This window comes from Erythrolamprus reginae, chromosome 5 (genome assembly GCF_031021105.1).
Source record: "Erythrolamprus reginae isolate rEryReg1 chromosome 5, rEryReg1.hap1, whole genome shotgun sequence".
Taxonomy (NCBI): Eukaryota; Metazoa; Chordata; class Lepidosauria; order Squamata; family Dipsadidae; genus Erythrolamprus; species Erythrolamprus reginae.
In genome coordinates, this window is record NC_091954.1 from 14825085 (window position 1) to 14839779 (window position 14695).

The window sequence follows — 14695 nt, forward strand, 5'->3', positions numbered from 1 at the left end:
ACCCTCCCCACCTCCTGCAAACGCGGCGGGCGGCGGGGGGGGAGAGCGAGGAGCCGGTTCCGGCGGGCGCGGGGCTTGGCTGGCTGGCGGGGGGGAGCGCCGCTGGTGATGCGGAAAGGCCGAGGGGGCCCTGGCGCCGCGGACCGGCTGAAAAGCTCCAACGGCCCGGTCCCGGTCCGCGGACCGGCGGTTGGGGACCTCTGCTTTAGCTCCTACAGCTAGTTCAGCAAGAGTAGTGTTCCAATCAATGGGCCAGTGGTGTGATTCAGCCAAACAGCCGCATCGCCTCCAGACACTTCGTCACCATTCGGGCTCTTCCACTTTGAACTTAATTAAGGCTGAGGATAGTGAGAGTCGCAACCGGACTCCCGGCAGCAACGCCCCCTCCCTCTGCTCAGATGAACAGAGCCTGTGCATCTTCCTCCTTGCTTCCTACAGCAGCCTCTTGCAAGAGAAAAGCTGGGGCCAAAGCCTAGAAAACCTTGGAGGCATCTTTCGTGCAGAGCAGCAGGTAGGGCGGCTTCCTAGGTTTTCTAGACCAGTGTTTTTCAACCAGTGTGCCGCGAGTCATGGTCAGGTGTGCCGCGAAGCTCAGCAAGAGAAAGAAAGGAAGAAAAAAAGAGAGAGAAGGAAAGCAAGAGAGAGAGAAAGAGAGAGAGAGAAAGAAAGCAAGAGAGAAAGAGAGAGAGAAAGAGAGAGAGAGAGAAAGACAGCAAGAGAGAGAGAGAAAGAAAGCAAGAGAGAGAGAGAAAGAAAGCAAGAGAAAGAGAGGCAGGGAAGGAGGGAGAGATAGAGAGCAAAAAAGAGAGGAAGGAAGGGAGAAAGAAAGAAAGGGATGGACAGGTAGGGGAAGAAAGGAAGAGAGAGAAAGAGGGAGAGAAATAGAGTGAAAGGGAGGAAGAGAGAGATATAATTTTTTTTGTCCAAACTTTTTTTAGCCCCCCCACTACACCCCCCCCCCCACGCTCAATGTGCCCCATGATTTTGTATATGTAAAAAATGTGCCGCAGCTCAAAAAAGGTTGAAAATCACTGTTCTAGACTGCGGTCCTGGCTTTTCTCTTATGAGAGGCTGCTGGCGGAAGTGAGGAGGATGCTTCAGTGGTACCTCTACATACTGTTCTGTCGGGCTCTCTGGTAGACTCCTCCCAAAAAATTCACAGGTACAAATTTCAGACACACACACACGTTTGAAAATTCAAAACAATGTTCTTTATAATGAAAATTCACTTAAACCAAGCCCTCTTTTTGTATAGCAAAGAGCACTGGTCTCCAAACAAACTGGTAATTTGTACAAGTCCCTTATCAGTTCTGTGATAATTAGCTTGCAGCTGTGAGGCAATTCACAGTCCTTCTTCTTTCACAAAGTGAAACACCCTTTGCTCTGCTTTAGTTTCAAAGCGGGGGAAAATCAGCACACACAAAGTCAAAGTCAGTAAAGCAGTCACGAAACACAACGATCAGATAATCCTCCACAATGGCCAAACCCACAGGCTGCTATTTCTAGCAGCCTCACTAATTCCCACAGCCCCACCCAACCCCAGGTGGCCTCATTTTCTTTGATAATAATCTCTCAGTTGTTGTTGCCTATGCATCGCTCTCCGCATACGTGGCTGTATCATTAACTCTTGTTCCGAATCCAAGGAGGAGCTAGATAATTGATCTCCTTCTGAGCTGTATGCCACACTCTCCTCCTCCCTGTCACTCATGTCTTCTTGGTCAGAGAAGCCTTCATCAGCAGATTCCACTGGGGGGGGGGGCAAAACAGGCCTGCAGCATGTGGATGTCTCCCCCACAACCATAGTCCTTGGGGCAGGAGCTGGGCCAGAGCTAACCACAACACTTATGAACTTAATTCATTCTGTGACCAAGTTCTTAAGTAGAAACGTTTGTAAGAAGAAGCCATTTTTCCCATAGGAATCAATGTAAAAGCAAATAATGTATGGTTGGGGAAACCACAGGGAGGGTGGAGGCCCGGTTTCCTCCCAGGAGATTCCTAGAGAGGCCCCACAGAGGCTTCTCCCTGCCTTTTCCAGTTACAGTTTTGGAGGGTCGTGTTTGTAAGTAGAACATGATTCTTGAGAAGAGGCAAAAAAAATCTTGAACACCCGGTTCTTATCTAGAAATTTCTTAAGTAGAGGCGTTCTTAGGTAGAGGTACCACTGTACACAGGCTCCATTCATTCAAGTGGGGGAAGTGTTGCTTCCAGGAGTCCGGTTGTGTCTCTCACCATCCTCTCACCATGAAGGGGGAAGAAGCCTAAATGGTGGCAAAGTGCCTGGATGCAACTGCTCGGTTGCTTTTACCATTTGAGACTGTGAATTCCAATCAGCCTCCGGGCACTCCTACACTTGAGTCAGGCGCTACTCGTACAGAGCACATTTGTGCTGAACTGATTGTTCATGCTCACTCAGGTAGCTCAAATTCTACCCCTCCTACTCCTCCCGATTAACTTATTGTACATTGTTCATCTTATACACAGGATTGTTTGGAAGAGAGGGTGCACTTGAAAAGATGCGAAAATGGGCCACCCTGTTTTGGTGGAGGGAGTGGCATTGATTGGACTTATTTCCTATTACGGAAGCCTTCCGTGTTGTGCTCATTTATTTATTTATTTATTTATTTTTACAGGGAAAAGGGGAATGGGAATGTAAAAAAGAGAAGTGGGAGGGGGTTGGGGTAAACAGTATTTTTATACAGCGACTTATATATATTATTGCATATACAGTGATACCTTGTCTTACAAACTTAATTGGTTCCGGGACGAGGTTCTTAAGGTGAAAAGTTTGTAAGATGAAACAATGTTTCCCATAGGAATCAATGGAAAAGCGATTAATGCGTGCAAGCCCAAAATTCACCCCTTTTTCCAGCCAAAGCGCCCGTTTTTGCACTGCTGGGATTCCCCTGAGGTTCCCCTCCATAGGAAACTCCACCTCCGGACTTCTGTGTTTTTGTGATGCTGCACGGGAATCCCAGCATCGCAAAAACGAGCGCTTCGCTGGCAACGGAAGTCCGGAGGTGGGGTTTCCCAGCAAAGGTAGCATCAGTGAAATTGCAGCATCACAAAAACACCAAAGTCCTTGAAACCCCACCTCTGGAGCTCTGTGTTTTTGCGATGCTGCGATTTCACTGAGGCTCCCCTCGCTGGGAAACCCCACCTCCGGACTACCGTTGCCAGCGAAGCACCCGTTTTTGCGCTGCTGTGATTCCCCTGCAGCATCACAAAAACATGGAAGTCCAGAGGTGGGGTTTCCCATGGAGGGGAGCCTCAGGGGAAACCCAGCAGCGCAAAAACGGGCGCTTCGCTGGCAACGGAAGTCCGGAGGTGGAGCATCCCAGTGGTGGTGGTGGGTTTGTAAGGTGAAAATAGTTTGTAAGAAGAGGCAAAAAAATCTTAAACCCCGGGTTTGTATCTCGAAAAGTTTGTATGACGAGGCGTTTGTAAGATGAGGCATCACTGTACATTCCAAATATTTGTCTATATGTAGGTATTTTGTATTCAATATTCTTATTTGGATAATCTTATAGTTGTAATATTTAATGGTCCAAGAATAGCGTAGAAAGACGAGGTGGTTGGAGGTGGGATACAAAAGGAAAGAGAATGGAGAGAAAAGAAGAAAATAGAGAGGAGAAAGAAGAAAAAGAGGAGGGGTGGTACCTGCAAATTAGCAGGCATTTAGATTGTGCCGACTTAGTTTGATTATATTTATTATTTTTGTTAGTGAGAAGTGATTGTAGGTTGCGATGTTAGTAAATTTCTGATAGTTATCAAATGGATTGAATCCAGAGAGGGGTTGTATTGATTTTGGTCCAAATTTCTGTTGTGTATATCTTGATTTATATTTATTTTGATTTATATTTATTTTGATTTATATTTATTTTGATTTATATTTATCTTGATTTATATTTATTTTGATTTATATTAAGAGATTTTAATTGGTTTTGGTTTTATTGTCGTGTTGTGCTTATTTTGAAGGCCGGGCAAGGCAAGTCACCCAGCAAGGAGAAGCCGCGCGGGGCAAGGAGGGGCTGGGAGGGGAGGGGCGAGAAGAGAGACCAGGCGAAGCCAGACCCCCCTCTTGCTGTGAGTAACCTTGAGTTGGCCATTCCCGCTTAGTCACCTGGCTACCCAGCCATACCTACCCAGCCATTCATTAGGGTAGAGAACCAGTCGCTAAATTATTTGAATCCTACCACTTCTATCAGCAGAACAAATGGCTTTCACTTAACAAACCTAATTGGGACTGGAATTTTTTATGCTAATCCTTAACCATTTTACAGAACTATATACATTTTAATTTTGCAAATGTTAATACAAATGGATCTAAATGCAATATTACTGTTCTTGAAGACGTTTGTGAATTTATCTGTCAGTGAAATCCAAATATATTAATTTAGAAATATAGTTAGATGTATCTGTTAATAATCTCCTTTGAGAAAAAACATTTTCCCCCTAAAATTTTCTGAATCTTGATACTGTTCTCTCAGAAAAAAATATTTTTATTAAATTGCACAGACAAACATGACATACACAACATGCAACACTTAATGGAGCTACAGTCGCTCCGCTCAGAGTAGAAGTCATCTTTATATTTAAACGTAAAAAAAAAAGTGAAAAGAAAAAATCTTGTCGTTTAACACCGTCTATAAAGTACTTAGAAATATCAATTATAAAGTAGTAAATAGAAACACATCTAGAATATTTAGCAACATGTACAAAAATTTTACAATTCTAACTTAAATTGAGCTAAAATAAAGGAAAAAAAGGGAAGAAAAAAAGACAAAAGAGTAAAAGTAGAAGAAAAAAAGGAGTTCACATTTATATTGTGAATAATCATCACCTACTACAGTATAACTACTAAATCCTAATATGTTTAAAATAATATAACAATAAAACTATCTCTTTTTCTTTGTATCCCACCAAATATATACCTTTTGCCAAACCTCATAGATTTCTGATTCTTCTTGGTTATTTTTTATGTCTCCTAACTTTGGACTATCTAGATCTCTGATAATATTTTCTAATCCCTCATCAGCATAAATATATTGAACTCTACAGCAGCGGTCTCCAACCTTTCTAGCTCCATGAACTGGTCTGGCAACATGGGCAGTCTTAGCATCAGGGAGAAGAGGATGGTTTCCGGTGCAACCTAGATCCCCTGTATGTGCAAATGAAGTTTTGTGCACTCATCCCCTGTTTGCGCAGCCTAGTTCCCAACAGTGCACTAACTGCTACCACTCCACAATCTGGGCGTTTGAAACCCCTGCTGTATAGAAATGGCTGCAGATTATTGCAATATGTAAATATTTAAATAAAAGTGAGAATAAAGAAGCCTTTTTGAGAGAAGAAAATTGCTTAGAGAAAATATTAAAAGAAAAGATTAATGATACAAAGGCACAGGCAAGTAATATATATAGAATGTTATCGCAAGCGGAAGAGGGGGGTAATAAAAGGCTTGACAAGATGTTGGCAAAACGATTTACAAATTGATGAAAGAGAAATGAAAGAAATAATAGAAAATATATATAAAACCAAGAATATAAGAGTTAGAGAGATGAGAAGGAAAATTTTTACATAAATGGTACTATACACCAGCACAACTTTCACACTTCCAGAGGAAAGGGAAAGGTAATTGTTGGCACGGTTGCCAAAAGAAAGGACTTTTTATGCATATGTTCTGGGAGTGTGTTGAAGTTCAGAAATTTTGGAAGGAAGTGCAGAATGAAATAAATAAAATGTTAAATATTAAGTGGATAATTAGAAAAGAAATAGCAATATTAGTTAAACAAAGAGAATTAAGAGACTTCAAAGAAATAAAAACTGCAGCATTAGAAAGCTCTCAACGGTAGTGGTATTGGGTTGGAAAGAGTCTAAAAAATGGACATTACAGAACTGGTACTGGTACATGGTGGATGACATTCATTTTGAAATCATGGAAATAAGATTAAACAATTTTGACGAAAATAAATTGGAGAAGCTGATGATACAATGGAATAAGGTGAAAGATTATATGCTGAGTAGAATTTGTGACGGAAATGTGAAAAATAAACTCCAATCACTCTTTCAATAGTAAACAAATGCAAAGTAGAGCTAAGGAAATAAAAAAATATAAATTAGTAAATATTTGAACCCCCCGCAATTGGTGGTGGTGGAATTGTCAGTCAGGTGATGGGCACATGCACTGTGCACCGTTTTATGTTTGTTTTATGTTAATTTCAATGTGCAAAACCAATAAAAATATATTTTAAAAAAAGAGAGAGAGAGACCCCTGCTGTATAGGACATAAAGCAAATTCCTGCAGAATCTCAATTGATATCTCTGTCCAACTTGATAGGGAGCCATTATTCTTTGGGTAAGATTGTCCAACTAGCTCGATATCTATTGAATGAGAATACCCTTCAGCTCATATTCAAGTTATCTTCTACCAGAATTTCAGGGGAAATTTGTCAAAAGCTTTGCTGGCATCTAAGTGCACTCCACTGCATTATCACTAAACTGTTCTATCAAAAGAAGAGATGAGGTTGATTTAGATTCCCCCCACCCCTGTTTAATCATGTCCAAATGATTGGACAAGACCTGGACAAGACCCTACAGTTTTCTGGGCAAGGTTTTTCAGACATAGTTTGCCATTGCCTCCTTCCTAGGGCTGAGAAAGTGACTGGCCCAAGGTCATCCAACGGACTTCATGCCCAAGGCTAAACTATAACTTATGGTTTCCCAATTTCAAGCCTGACACCTCAATTGCTACACCAAACTGGCTCTCTGGTTTAAAATGATTTATTCTTAACAAATCTAGTATTGCTTTCCACATCCTCACAGACTGATTATTTAATCTACTCCAGAATTTAGATAGAGTTCATGTTTCCATAGGACTGCACTTCCTCTGCTCTGGGGTAAATGAAACTATTACGTCAGAACAGTTCAAAAAGCCCCTCAAAGAGTCTTGCATGAGTTCCCTCTTTGTATATCTATCCATGCAAAAGCATAAATTCAAAAACGGAAGAGAAACTTACTTATATTTTCTGGCTACAATCCTTAGCAGATTTAGGGGTACTTAAAGTCACTTGGTTTCACAGCAGCATAGTCCAATTTGCACGATAATGTACCCGTGTAATATTTTGAGTGTCTATCGACGTTTTGGTGAAATCACATTCACCATCATCAGGCTGAAGTTATAAGCTTCGTGCTGCTGTAAATATAGTTATATTTACAGCAGCACGAAGCTTATAACTTCAGCCTGATGATGGTGAATGTGATTTCACCGAAACGTCGCATAGACACTCAAAATATTACACGGGGCAAAACCCGAACTCAGAACAATCTACATACATATACCCGTGAAAATCTACGAAAACATATATATATGAGGCCAAAATAAGGCTGAAATAGATCTATCCTAGTCTCCCTTAATTTTCAAATTCAACAAAATCATGTGACACATACAGATAGAATTATCGGCTATCAATAAAATTATAACTGCCTTAGAAATGGCCCTGGGTTGGGCTGAGAGGCAAATAAGGAGCTGTGATGTTCCTTCAATACACCAGGGTGATTCGACACAAAAATATGTAACCCTTCCCTGGTGCAGAGCTGAAGGGATTGGATACTGTAGCCCTAGAGGATAATTCTCTGACTTACAAGGCAAAGGTTGCAGGTTCAAGTCCCAGTGGGTATGGCTAGCTGATGAGGCCAAAATAAGGCTGAAATAGATCTATCCTAGTCTCCCTTAATTTTCAAATTCAACAAAATCATGTATATATATATAATAACTTAAGTGCTCTAGGTAGGTGACAAAGTTATTTACAATACATACACTGTAAAATAAAGAACAGTGAAAATAATATAACGCAATTAACAAACATAAAAACTATATTTTAAATTGCATGTTTCTAGCTTTTAATTTAGCATGCTGTTAAATTCCGTGCAATTTTTTCCCCAATCTGGTTTCTGCAACGCGCTATATCTAAGCAACTTTCTAAATACAGTAGATTGTAATAATGTCTAATTTTGGAAGTTATATGGAAACAGCAAAAACGAAGCGCTGACAATTTGAAGACTTTCTAAATAATCTCAACAATTGCCAAGCATATATATAGACAAGAAAAGACTCTGAACATCTGATTTGTAGCTGAATCAATGTGAGAAGCCGGTATGGTATAGGATAACTCAGCTGCCCAACTTTTAACAGTCTGGCTATACAAGAATTCAGGTAAAATACATCTGTAATTCAGAAAAAAGAGACAGACGTATCTGAATCATAAGTTTACTCTTGATTACCCCTCAAATATGTTTCACTCAGCCTTTTTTAATATCTTTCTAGAGCAGAGGTCTTCAAACTTGGCAACTTTAAGACTTGTGGACTTCAACTCCCAGAATTCTCCAGCCAGCTATGCTGGCTGGAGAATTCTGGGAGTTGAAGTCCACAAGTCTTAAAGTTGCCAAGTTTGAGGACCCCTGTTCTAGAGGAACCATAAATTAACTGTATGCATAGGCTTCAGTTAAGAAGCTGGCTAAAATATGGTCCCTTTTTGGCTCATTTTGCAGTGTGAATCCAGCTAGATTGCATATACTCCTTAGGGCAACCTAACAGCGTCAAGTTGGATTAGCTTTATATACTGCTCAAAAAAATAAATAAAGGGAACACTTAAGCAATACAATATACAGTAAATCAAACTTCTGTGAAATCAAACTGTCCACTTAGGAAGCAACATTGATTGACAATAAATTTCACGTGTTGACAGCACATTCAACTTTGTACAGAACAAAGTATTCAATGAGAATACTGTGTATTGTATTTCTTATGTATTTAAATAAAAGTTAAATTTTAATTAAAAAAGAGAATGCATTTCATTCATTCAGATCTTTGAGTGTTCCCTTTATTTATTTTTGAGTAGTGTATTACTGTATTATGTGCAAATCTGATTTGGAAGCAAGTCCCTTTATATCTATGAAGGAAGATAAAAACTAAAAGAAACTTGTGTAAAAAGTAGAAGAAAAAGAAATCAAACAGAAAGCTAAAAGTGCAAGAAGGGGAGGGGAGTTAAAAGAAAAATAGAAAAGGGGAAAAAAGATAAAAGACTTCCGATCTTTTTTTAAAGCAGTTACAAGTTCAACTATAAATTTACCTCTTACTCAATCATTACAACCATGATTCTTTCCTTTTTATAATCTATCTGATTTCATCATCAAAGTCAGAAAGCCTATGTTCATTTTTTCCTCTCTGCTTTAGACAAAAACGTTCATAAGGGGCTTTTAGTCACCAAATAAGTTTCGCTGAAGAAGTGCGAGGCTTATTGGCTAGTTTACCCATATAAGTCCAATCAATCAAATAAATAATAAATAATAAATAATAAATAATAAATAGTAAATAGTAAATAGTAAATAGTAAATAGTAAATAGTAAATAATAAATAATAAATAATAAATAATAAATTTATCTATTTATCTATCTATTTATTATTAATAAATAATAAATAATAAATAGATAGATAGATAGATAGATAGTTAAATAGATAAATAAATAAATACCCATTTAAAAAAAAAAAGAATATGCACAGGAACGCTGCCTAAAGCTGCGCCAGGCAGAGCCACTTCGGCCCCGGCTTTCTTTGCAGCGCCCGCTAGCAGAAGGGCCAGCCCAGCCACCAGAATTACTGCCGACCTCTTGTCAACGAAACTCGGGAAAAACTTTGTTAGGAACGCGGCAAGTCTGCCAACCAGGCGCCGCTTTTATCGACCGCCCTCGGAAGCTTTTGGCCGGACGCTCTTCGTCCACCTGAGCGAGCCGGACGTCAGCGAGACAAGACAAGTCCAAGTTCCTTGCGCCGCTTCTTCCGCTACCAGAAGGGCCGGAATGAAACCCGGCAGGCGCTACTGACCACAGCTGAGGTGGGGTGAGGGGACGGGTGGACTGACGGACGGGGACTCTTTCTCCAGCCTCCCAGTTCGCCTCACTTACCTGGGGCGGCGGCCATGCCGAGCTTCCCCTCAGACAAGTCGAGCTCTCCCCCCCCTTATGGCCGGCAAGTCAGCCGGAGGTCCTGCCCCGGCCTCCTTCCGGCGCTGGTGGGGGAGAGACGAGCTCCTCTCACGGGGACGCGACAGTTGTGGCGCCTCAGCCAGAACCGGCCGGCTGAGGGCGGCGACCACTTCCTCCCTTCCCCTTCCCCTTTTTTCTGCGCCGGTAGAATAAGCCACGGCCGGCCCAGGGCGGAGTTCCCACGGCTAGGCGAATGGAGTCCCCCCCCCCCGCTCGGTTAGCCGCGCGCCTCGGCCGCAGGTGGTTCGCTCGGCGCAACCCAGCTGGGGAAATTGGGCCACCTCAGGAGGCTGAGGGCAATGAACTGAAGCCCGCCGACCTCTGTGAAGATAGGGAAGGCGCCTCTCCGGGGGAACGGGAGTCTTCGCTGCCGGTATTGTACGATACTGTAAACAAAATAAGTGACAAAGCACCAATCTCAGTGTTGTACACTGCTCAAAAAATAAATAAATAATTGAAAAAAAACAAAAAATAAATAAAGGGAACACTTATTAAACAACAGAATACAACTCCCAGTAAATCAAACTTCTGTGAAATCAAACTGTCCACTTAGGACAGTGTTTCCCAACCTTGGCAACTTGAAGGTATTTGGACTTCAACTCCCCAAGGTTGGGAAACACTGACTTAGAAAGCAACACTGATTGACAGTCAATTTCACCTGCTGTTGTGCAAATAGAATAGTTGTGCAAATGAAAAATTCAATGACAATATTTCATTCATTCAGATCTAGGATGGGTTATTTGAGTATTCCCTTTATTTTTTTGAGCAGTATAGTTTATGCATTGTATGTACAGTGACGAAAGATAATTGATATATACATATATATACTGTATTTCAAAGCGTGAACAAAGCCGAAACATGGCCTCCAGGAAGGACGTCTTCGTGACATCAAAGCTCCGCCCATGGAATTCCCTATTGGGATTCCCCACCTCTGTTTCAGCCTCCAGATCGGCCAAAAACGTCACTGCTGACTGCAAAAACGGCGCTCCGCTGGGTGGCGGTGCCCAGCTGTAACCTTCTGAAACAGCCGGGCGCTTCTTGGCGGCCTCCGGAACCTGAACCCGAACCCAAACCTTTGTTGAACTTCCGGGTTCGGCGTTCGGGAGAACGCCGAGAAGCCTCCCGGATGTTTTAAAAGGTGACAGCCAGGCAGTGGCGCCCAATAGAGCGCCATTTTACAATTCCCCCCCCCTGCACGCATTAATCGCTTTTACATTGTTTCCTATGGGAAACATTGTTTCGTCTTACGAACTTTTTGCCTTACGAACCACCTTCCGGAACCAATTAAGTTCGCAAGATGAGGTATTACTGTATCACCCTTAACATCTTAGGGCAGGCAATGAGTGACTGGGAGGGGGGGATGATGGACAAGACCGGCCAGTGGTGGGTTCAGCCAACATCTAGGTCTGGAGGCATGGGTTCTAGGCTGTTAAGTATTCCTGCCAGCTTAGCATCATCTGCACATTTGATAGGTTCCTTCCATTTCCTCATCTAAGTCATTTATGAAGATATTGAGGAGTACTGGGCCTAAGACAGAACCTTGTAGAACCCCACTGCTTCCTTCCTTCCATGTAGACATAGACCCATTAAGTACAAGTACATAGACCCATTAAGTACAAATCGGAGTATTGTATTGGCAGTTCTGTGTTAGCAAAAACTTCAGAAGAGAAGGATTTAGGGGTAGTGATTTCTGACAGTCTCAAAATGGGTGAGCAGTGTGGTCGGGCGGTAGGAAAAGCAAGTAGGATGCTTGGATGCATAGCTAGAGGTATAACAAGCAGGAAGAGGGAGATTGTGATCCCGCTATATAGAGCGCTGGTGAGACCACATTTGGAATACTGTGTTCAGTTCTGGAGACCTCGCCTACAAAAAGATATTGACAAAATTGAACGGGTCGAAAGACGGGTTACAAGAATGGTGGAAGGTCTTAAGCATAAAACGTATCAGGAAAGACTTAATGAACTCCATCTGTATAGTCTGGAGGACAGAAGGAAAAGGGCGGACATGATCGAAACATTTAAATATCTTAAAGGGTTAAATAAGGTTCAGGTGGGAAGTGTTTTTAATAGGAAAGTGAACACAAGAACAAGGAGACACAATCTGAAGTTAGTTGGGGGAAAGATCAAAAGCAACGTGAGAAAATATTATTTTAGTGAAAGAGTAGTTGATCCTTGGAACAAACTTCCGGCAGACGTGATTGGTAAATCCACAGTAACTGAATTTAAACATGCCTGGGATAAACATATATCCCTCCTAAGATAAAATACAGAAAATAGTATAAGGGCAGACTCGATTGATCATAAGGTCTTTTTCTGCCGTCAGTCTTCTATGTTTCTATGTACTACTTGTTGGGTACGGTTAGTCAGCCAGTTACAAATCCATCTGGTGATGATACTATCTATCCCACTTCTTTCTAGCTTATCAAGAAGTAGGTTGTGGTCTTCTTTCTTTCTTTCTTCCTTCCTTCCTTCCTTTCTTTAATTTGAGTTATATGTCACCCTTCTCCAAGGACTCAGGGAGGCTACTTTGTCGAATGCTTTGTTGAATTCTTAAGTATATTATATCCACAGTATTCTGCTGGTCTACTAATTTAATCACTATATTAAAGAATTAAATAAGATTGGGTTGGCATGATCTGTTTTTAACAAATCCATGCTGACTGCTAGTCATTACTTTACTCATTTCTAGATGTTGGCAGATCTTTTTTTATTATTATTATCTTTTCCAGCATCTTCCTGGATATTGATGTTAGACTGATTAGTCTGTAGTTTCCTGGGTCTGTTCCCCCCCCCTTTTTGAAGATGGGAGCCATATCAGCTCTTTAACATTCCTCTGGTAGTTCCCCGGTGTTCCAGGATTTTTGAAAGATGTGGTACAGTGGTTTTGAGACAATATCTGCCAGCTCCTTTAGAACTCTGGGATGTTTATGTCTATGTTTATGTGATTTGTATGCCGCCCCTCTCCGTAGACTCGGGGCGGCTCACAACACAATAAAAAACAATTTATAACAAATCTAATAAATTTACAATTTAAAATATTTTTAAAAACCCATTATTAAACAGACATACATACAAGCATACCATACATAAATTGTTTAGGCCCGGGGGAGATATCTCAGTTCCCCCATGCCTGACGACAAAGGTGGGTTTTAAGGTGTTTACGAAAGGCAAGGAGGGTAGGGGCAGTTCTAATCTCTGGGGGGAGTTGGTTCCAGAGAGTCGGGGCCGCCACAGAGAAGGCTCTTCCCCTGGGGTCCGCCAACCGACATTGTTTAGTTGACAGGACCCGGAGAAGGCCCACTCTGTGGGATGTAATGCACCTGGTCCCAGTGGTAGTTTTGTAGGTTTTTAAGTTAAATTGCCTCCACTTGTTGTGGGTGTCCTGTCACTGGAAGCTTTTGAGAAGAGACTGGATAGACATTTGGGAAATAATCTCTTATAAGAACAGTGGTCTAGACTAGATGACCTCAAGCTCCCTTCCATCTCTGTTACTGTTGTTGTGGGTTTATTTATTTATTCATTCATTCATTCATTCATTCATTATTTCTTTCTTTCTTTCTTTCTTTCTTTCTTTCTTTACTTACTTACTTACTTACTTACTTACTTATTTATTGGATTTGTATGCCGCCGCTCTCCATAGACTCGGGGCGGCTAACAACAGTAATAAAAACAGCATATAACAATCCAATATTAAAACAGTTAAAAACCCATTGTTATAAAACCAAACATACATACAGACATACCATGCATAAAATTGTAAAGGCCTAGGGGGAAAGAGTATCTCAGTTCCCCCATGCCTGGCGGCAGAGGTGGGTTTTAAGGAGCTTACGAAAGGCAAGGAGGGTGGGGGGCAATTCTAATCTCTGGGGGGAGTTGGTTCCAGAGGGCCGGGGCCGCCACAGAGAAGGCTCTTCCCTTGGGTCCCACCAAGCGACATTGTTTAGTTGACGGGACCCGGAGAAGGCCAACTCTGTGGGACCTAACTGGTCGCTGGGATTCGTGGAGCAGAAGGCGATCCCTGAGATAATCTGGTCCGGTGCCATTTTCTGCCAGTCATCTGAGCCCACAGCGACCGAGTAACTGGCGGTCCTGCTTCCTCTTCTCTTCCTGTCACGAGCGGGCGGGAAATAACATTGCTTGCTCTCCTTGTCTTGCCTCTTTTGCTGTGAACACAGGTTGGCAAGATAGGTGGCGCACTTGGACTGCCAGCATAGGTCTCAGCAGGGGCTCTTCTATGACATGTGGACTTCAACTCCCAGAATTCCTGAGCTAGCATGATTGGCTTAGGAATGCTGGGAGTTGAAGTCCACAAGTCATAGAAGAGCCAACTTTGCCTACCCCATAGGGCAGTGATGAGAACCTATGGCCCACTCTGTGGGCATGCGAGCTGCACGCCTCCTGTCTGCCAGTTGATTTTTGGGCCTGCCCTGCTTGCAGGAAATGTGCGGGCATGTGCAGGGGAGCAGAGAGCTTTCAGGGTGCAGTTGCTTTCTTTTGGATATGGGTCCCAATTTTGGGACTGCTTCCACTGCATTCTGCCCTAAAAGCTGTTGGACCCCTCCCCACCATTTTGCTCAGACTGTGGAGTAGGTTGGTCGCTCCAAGCTTCCTAGGGAGCCACACCATTTGTTTAATTATTTTATTTTATTTTATTTTAT

At 42.1% G+C, this 14695-nt stretch overlaps 1 protein-coding gene across 3 annotated transcripts in view; it reads right to left on the reverse strand.

Annotated features, from left to right (window-relative positions):
- PIK3AP1 (phosphoinositide-3-kinase adaptor protein 1) overlaps positions 1 to 10162 on the reverse strand; it is a 95188-nt gene extending 85026 nt beyond the window's left edge. For 2 of the 3 annotated variants that reach the window (XM_070752104.1, XM_070752106.1), the window contains exon 1: positions 9958 to 10162. In XM_070752104.1, coding sequence (XP_070608205.1) covers positions 9958 to 9973 — 16 coding nt within the window. In that variant the 5' untranslated portion in view covers positions 9974 to 10162. The remainder of the gene's footprint in view (positions 1 to 9957) is intronic. The other variant, XM_070752105.1, reaches the window with a different exon arrangement.
- Between the last annotated feature and the right edge of the window lie 4533 nt (positions 10163 to 14695).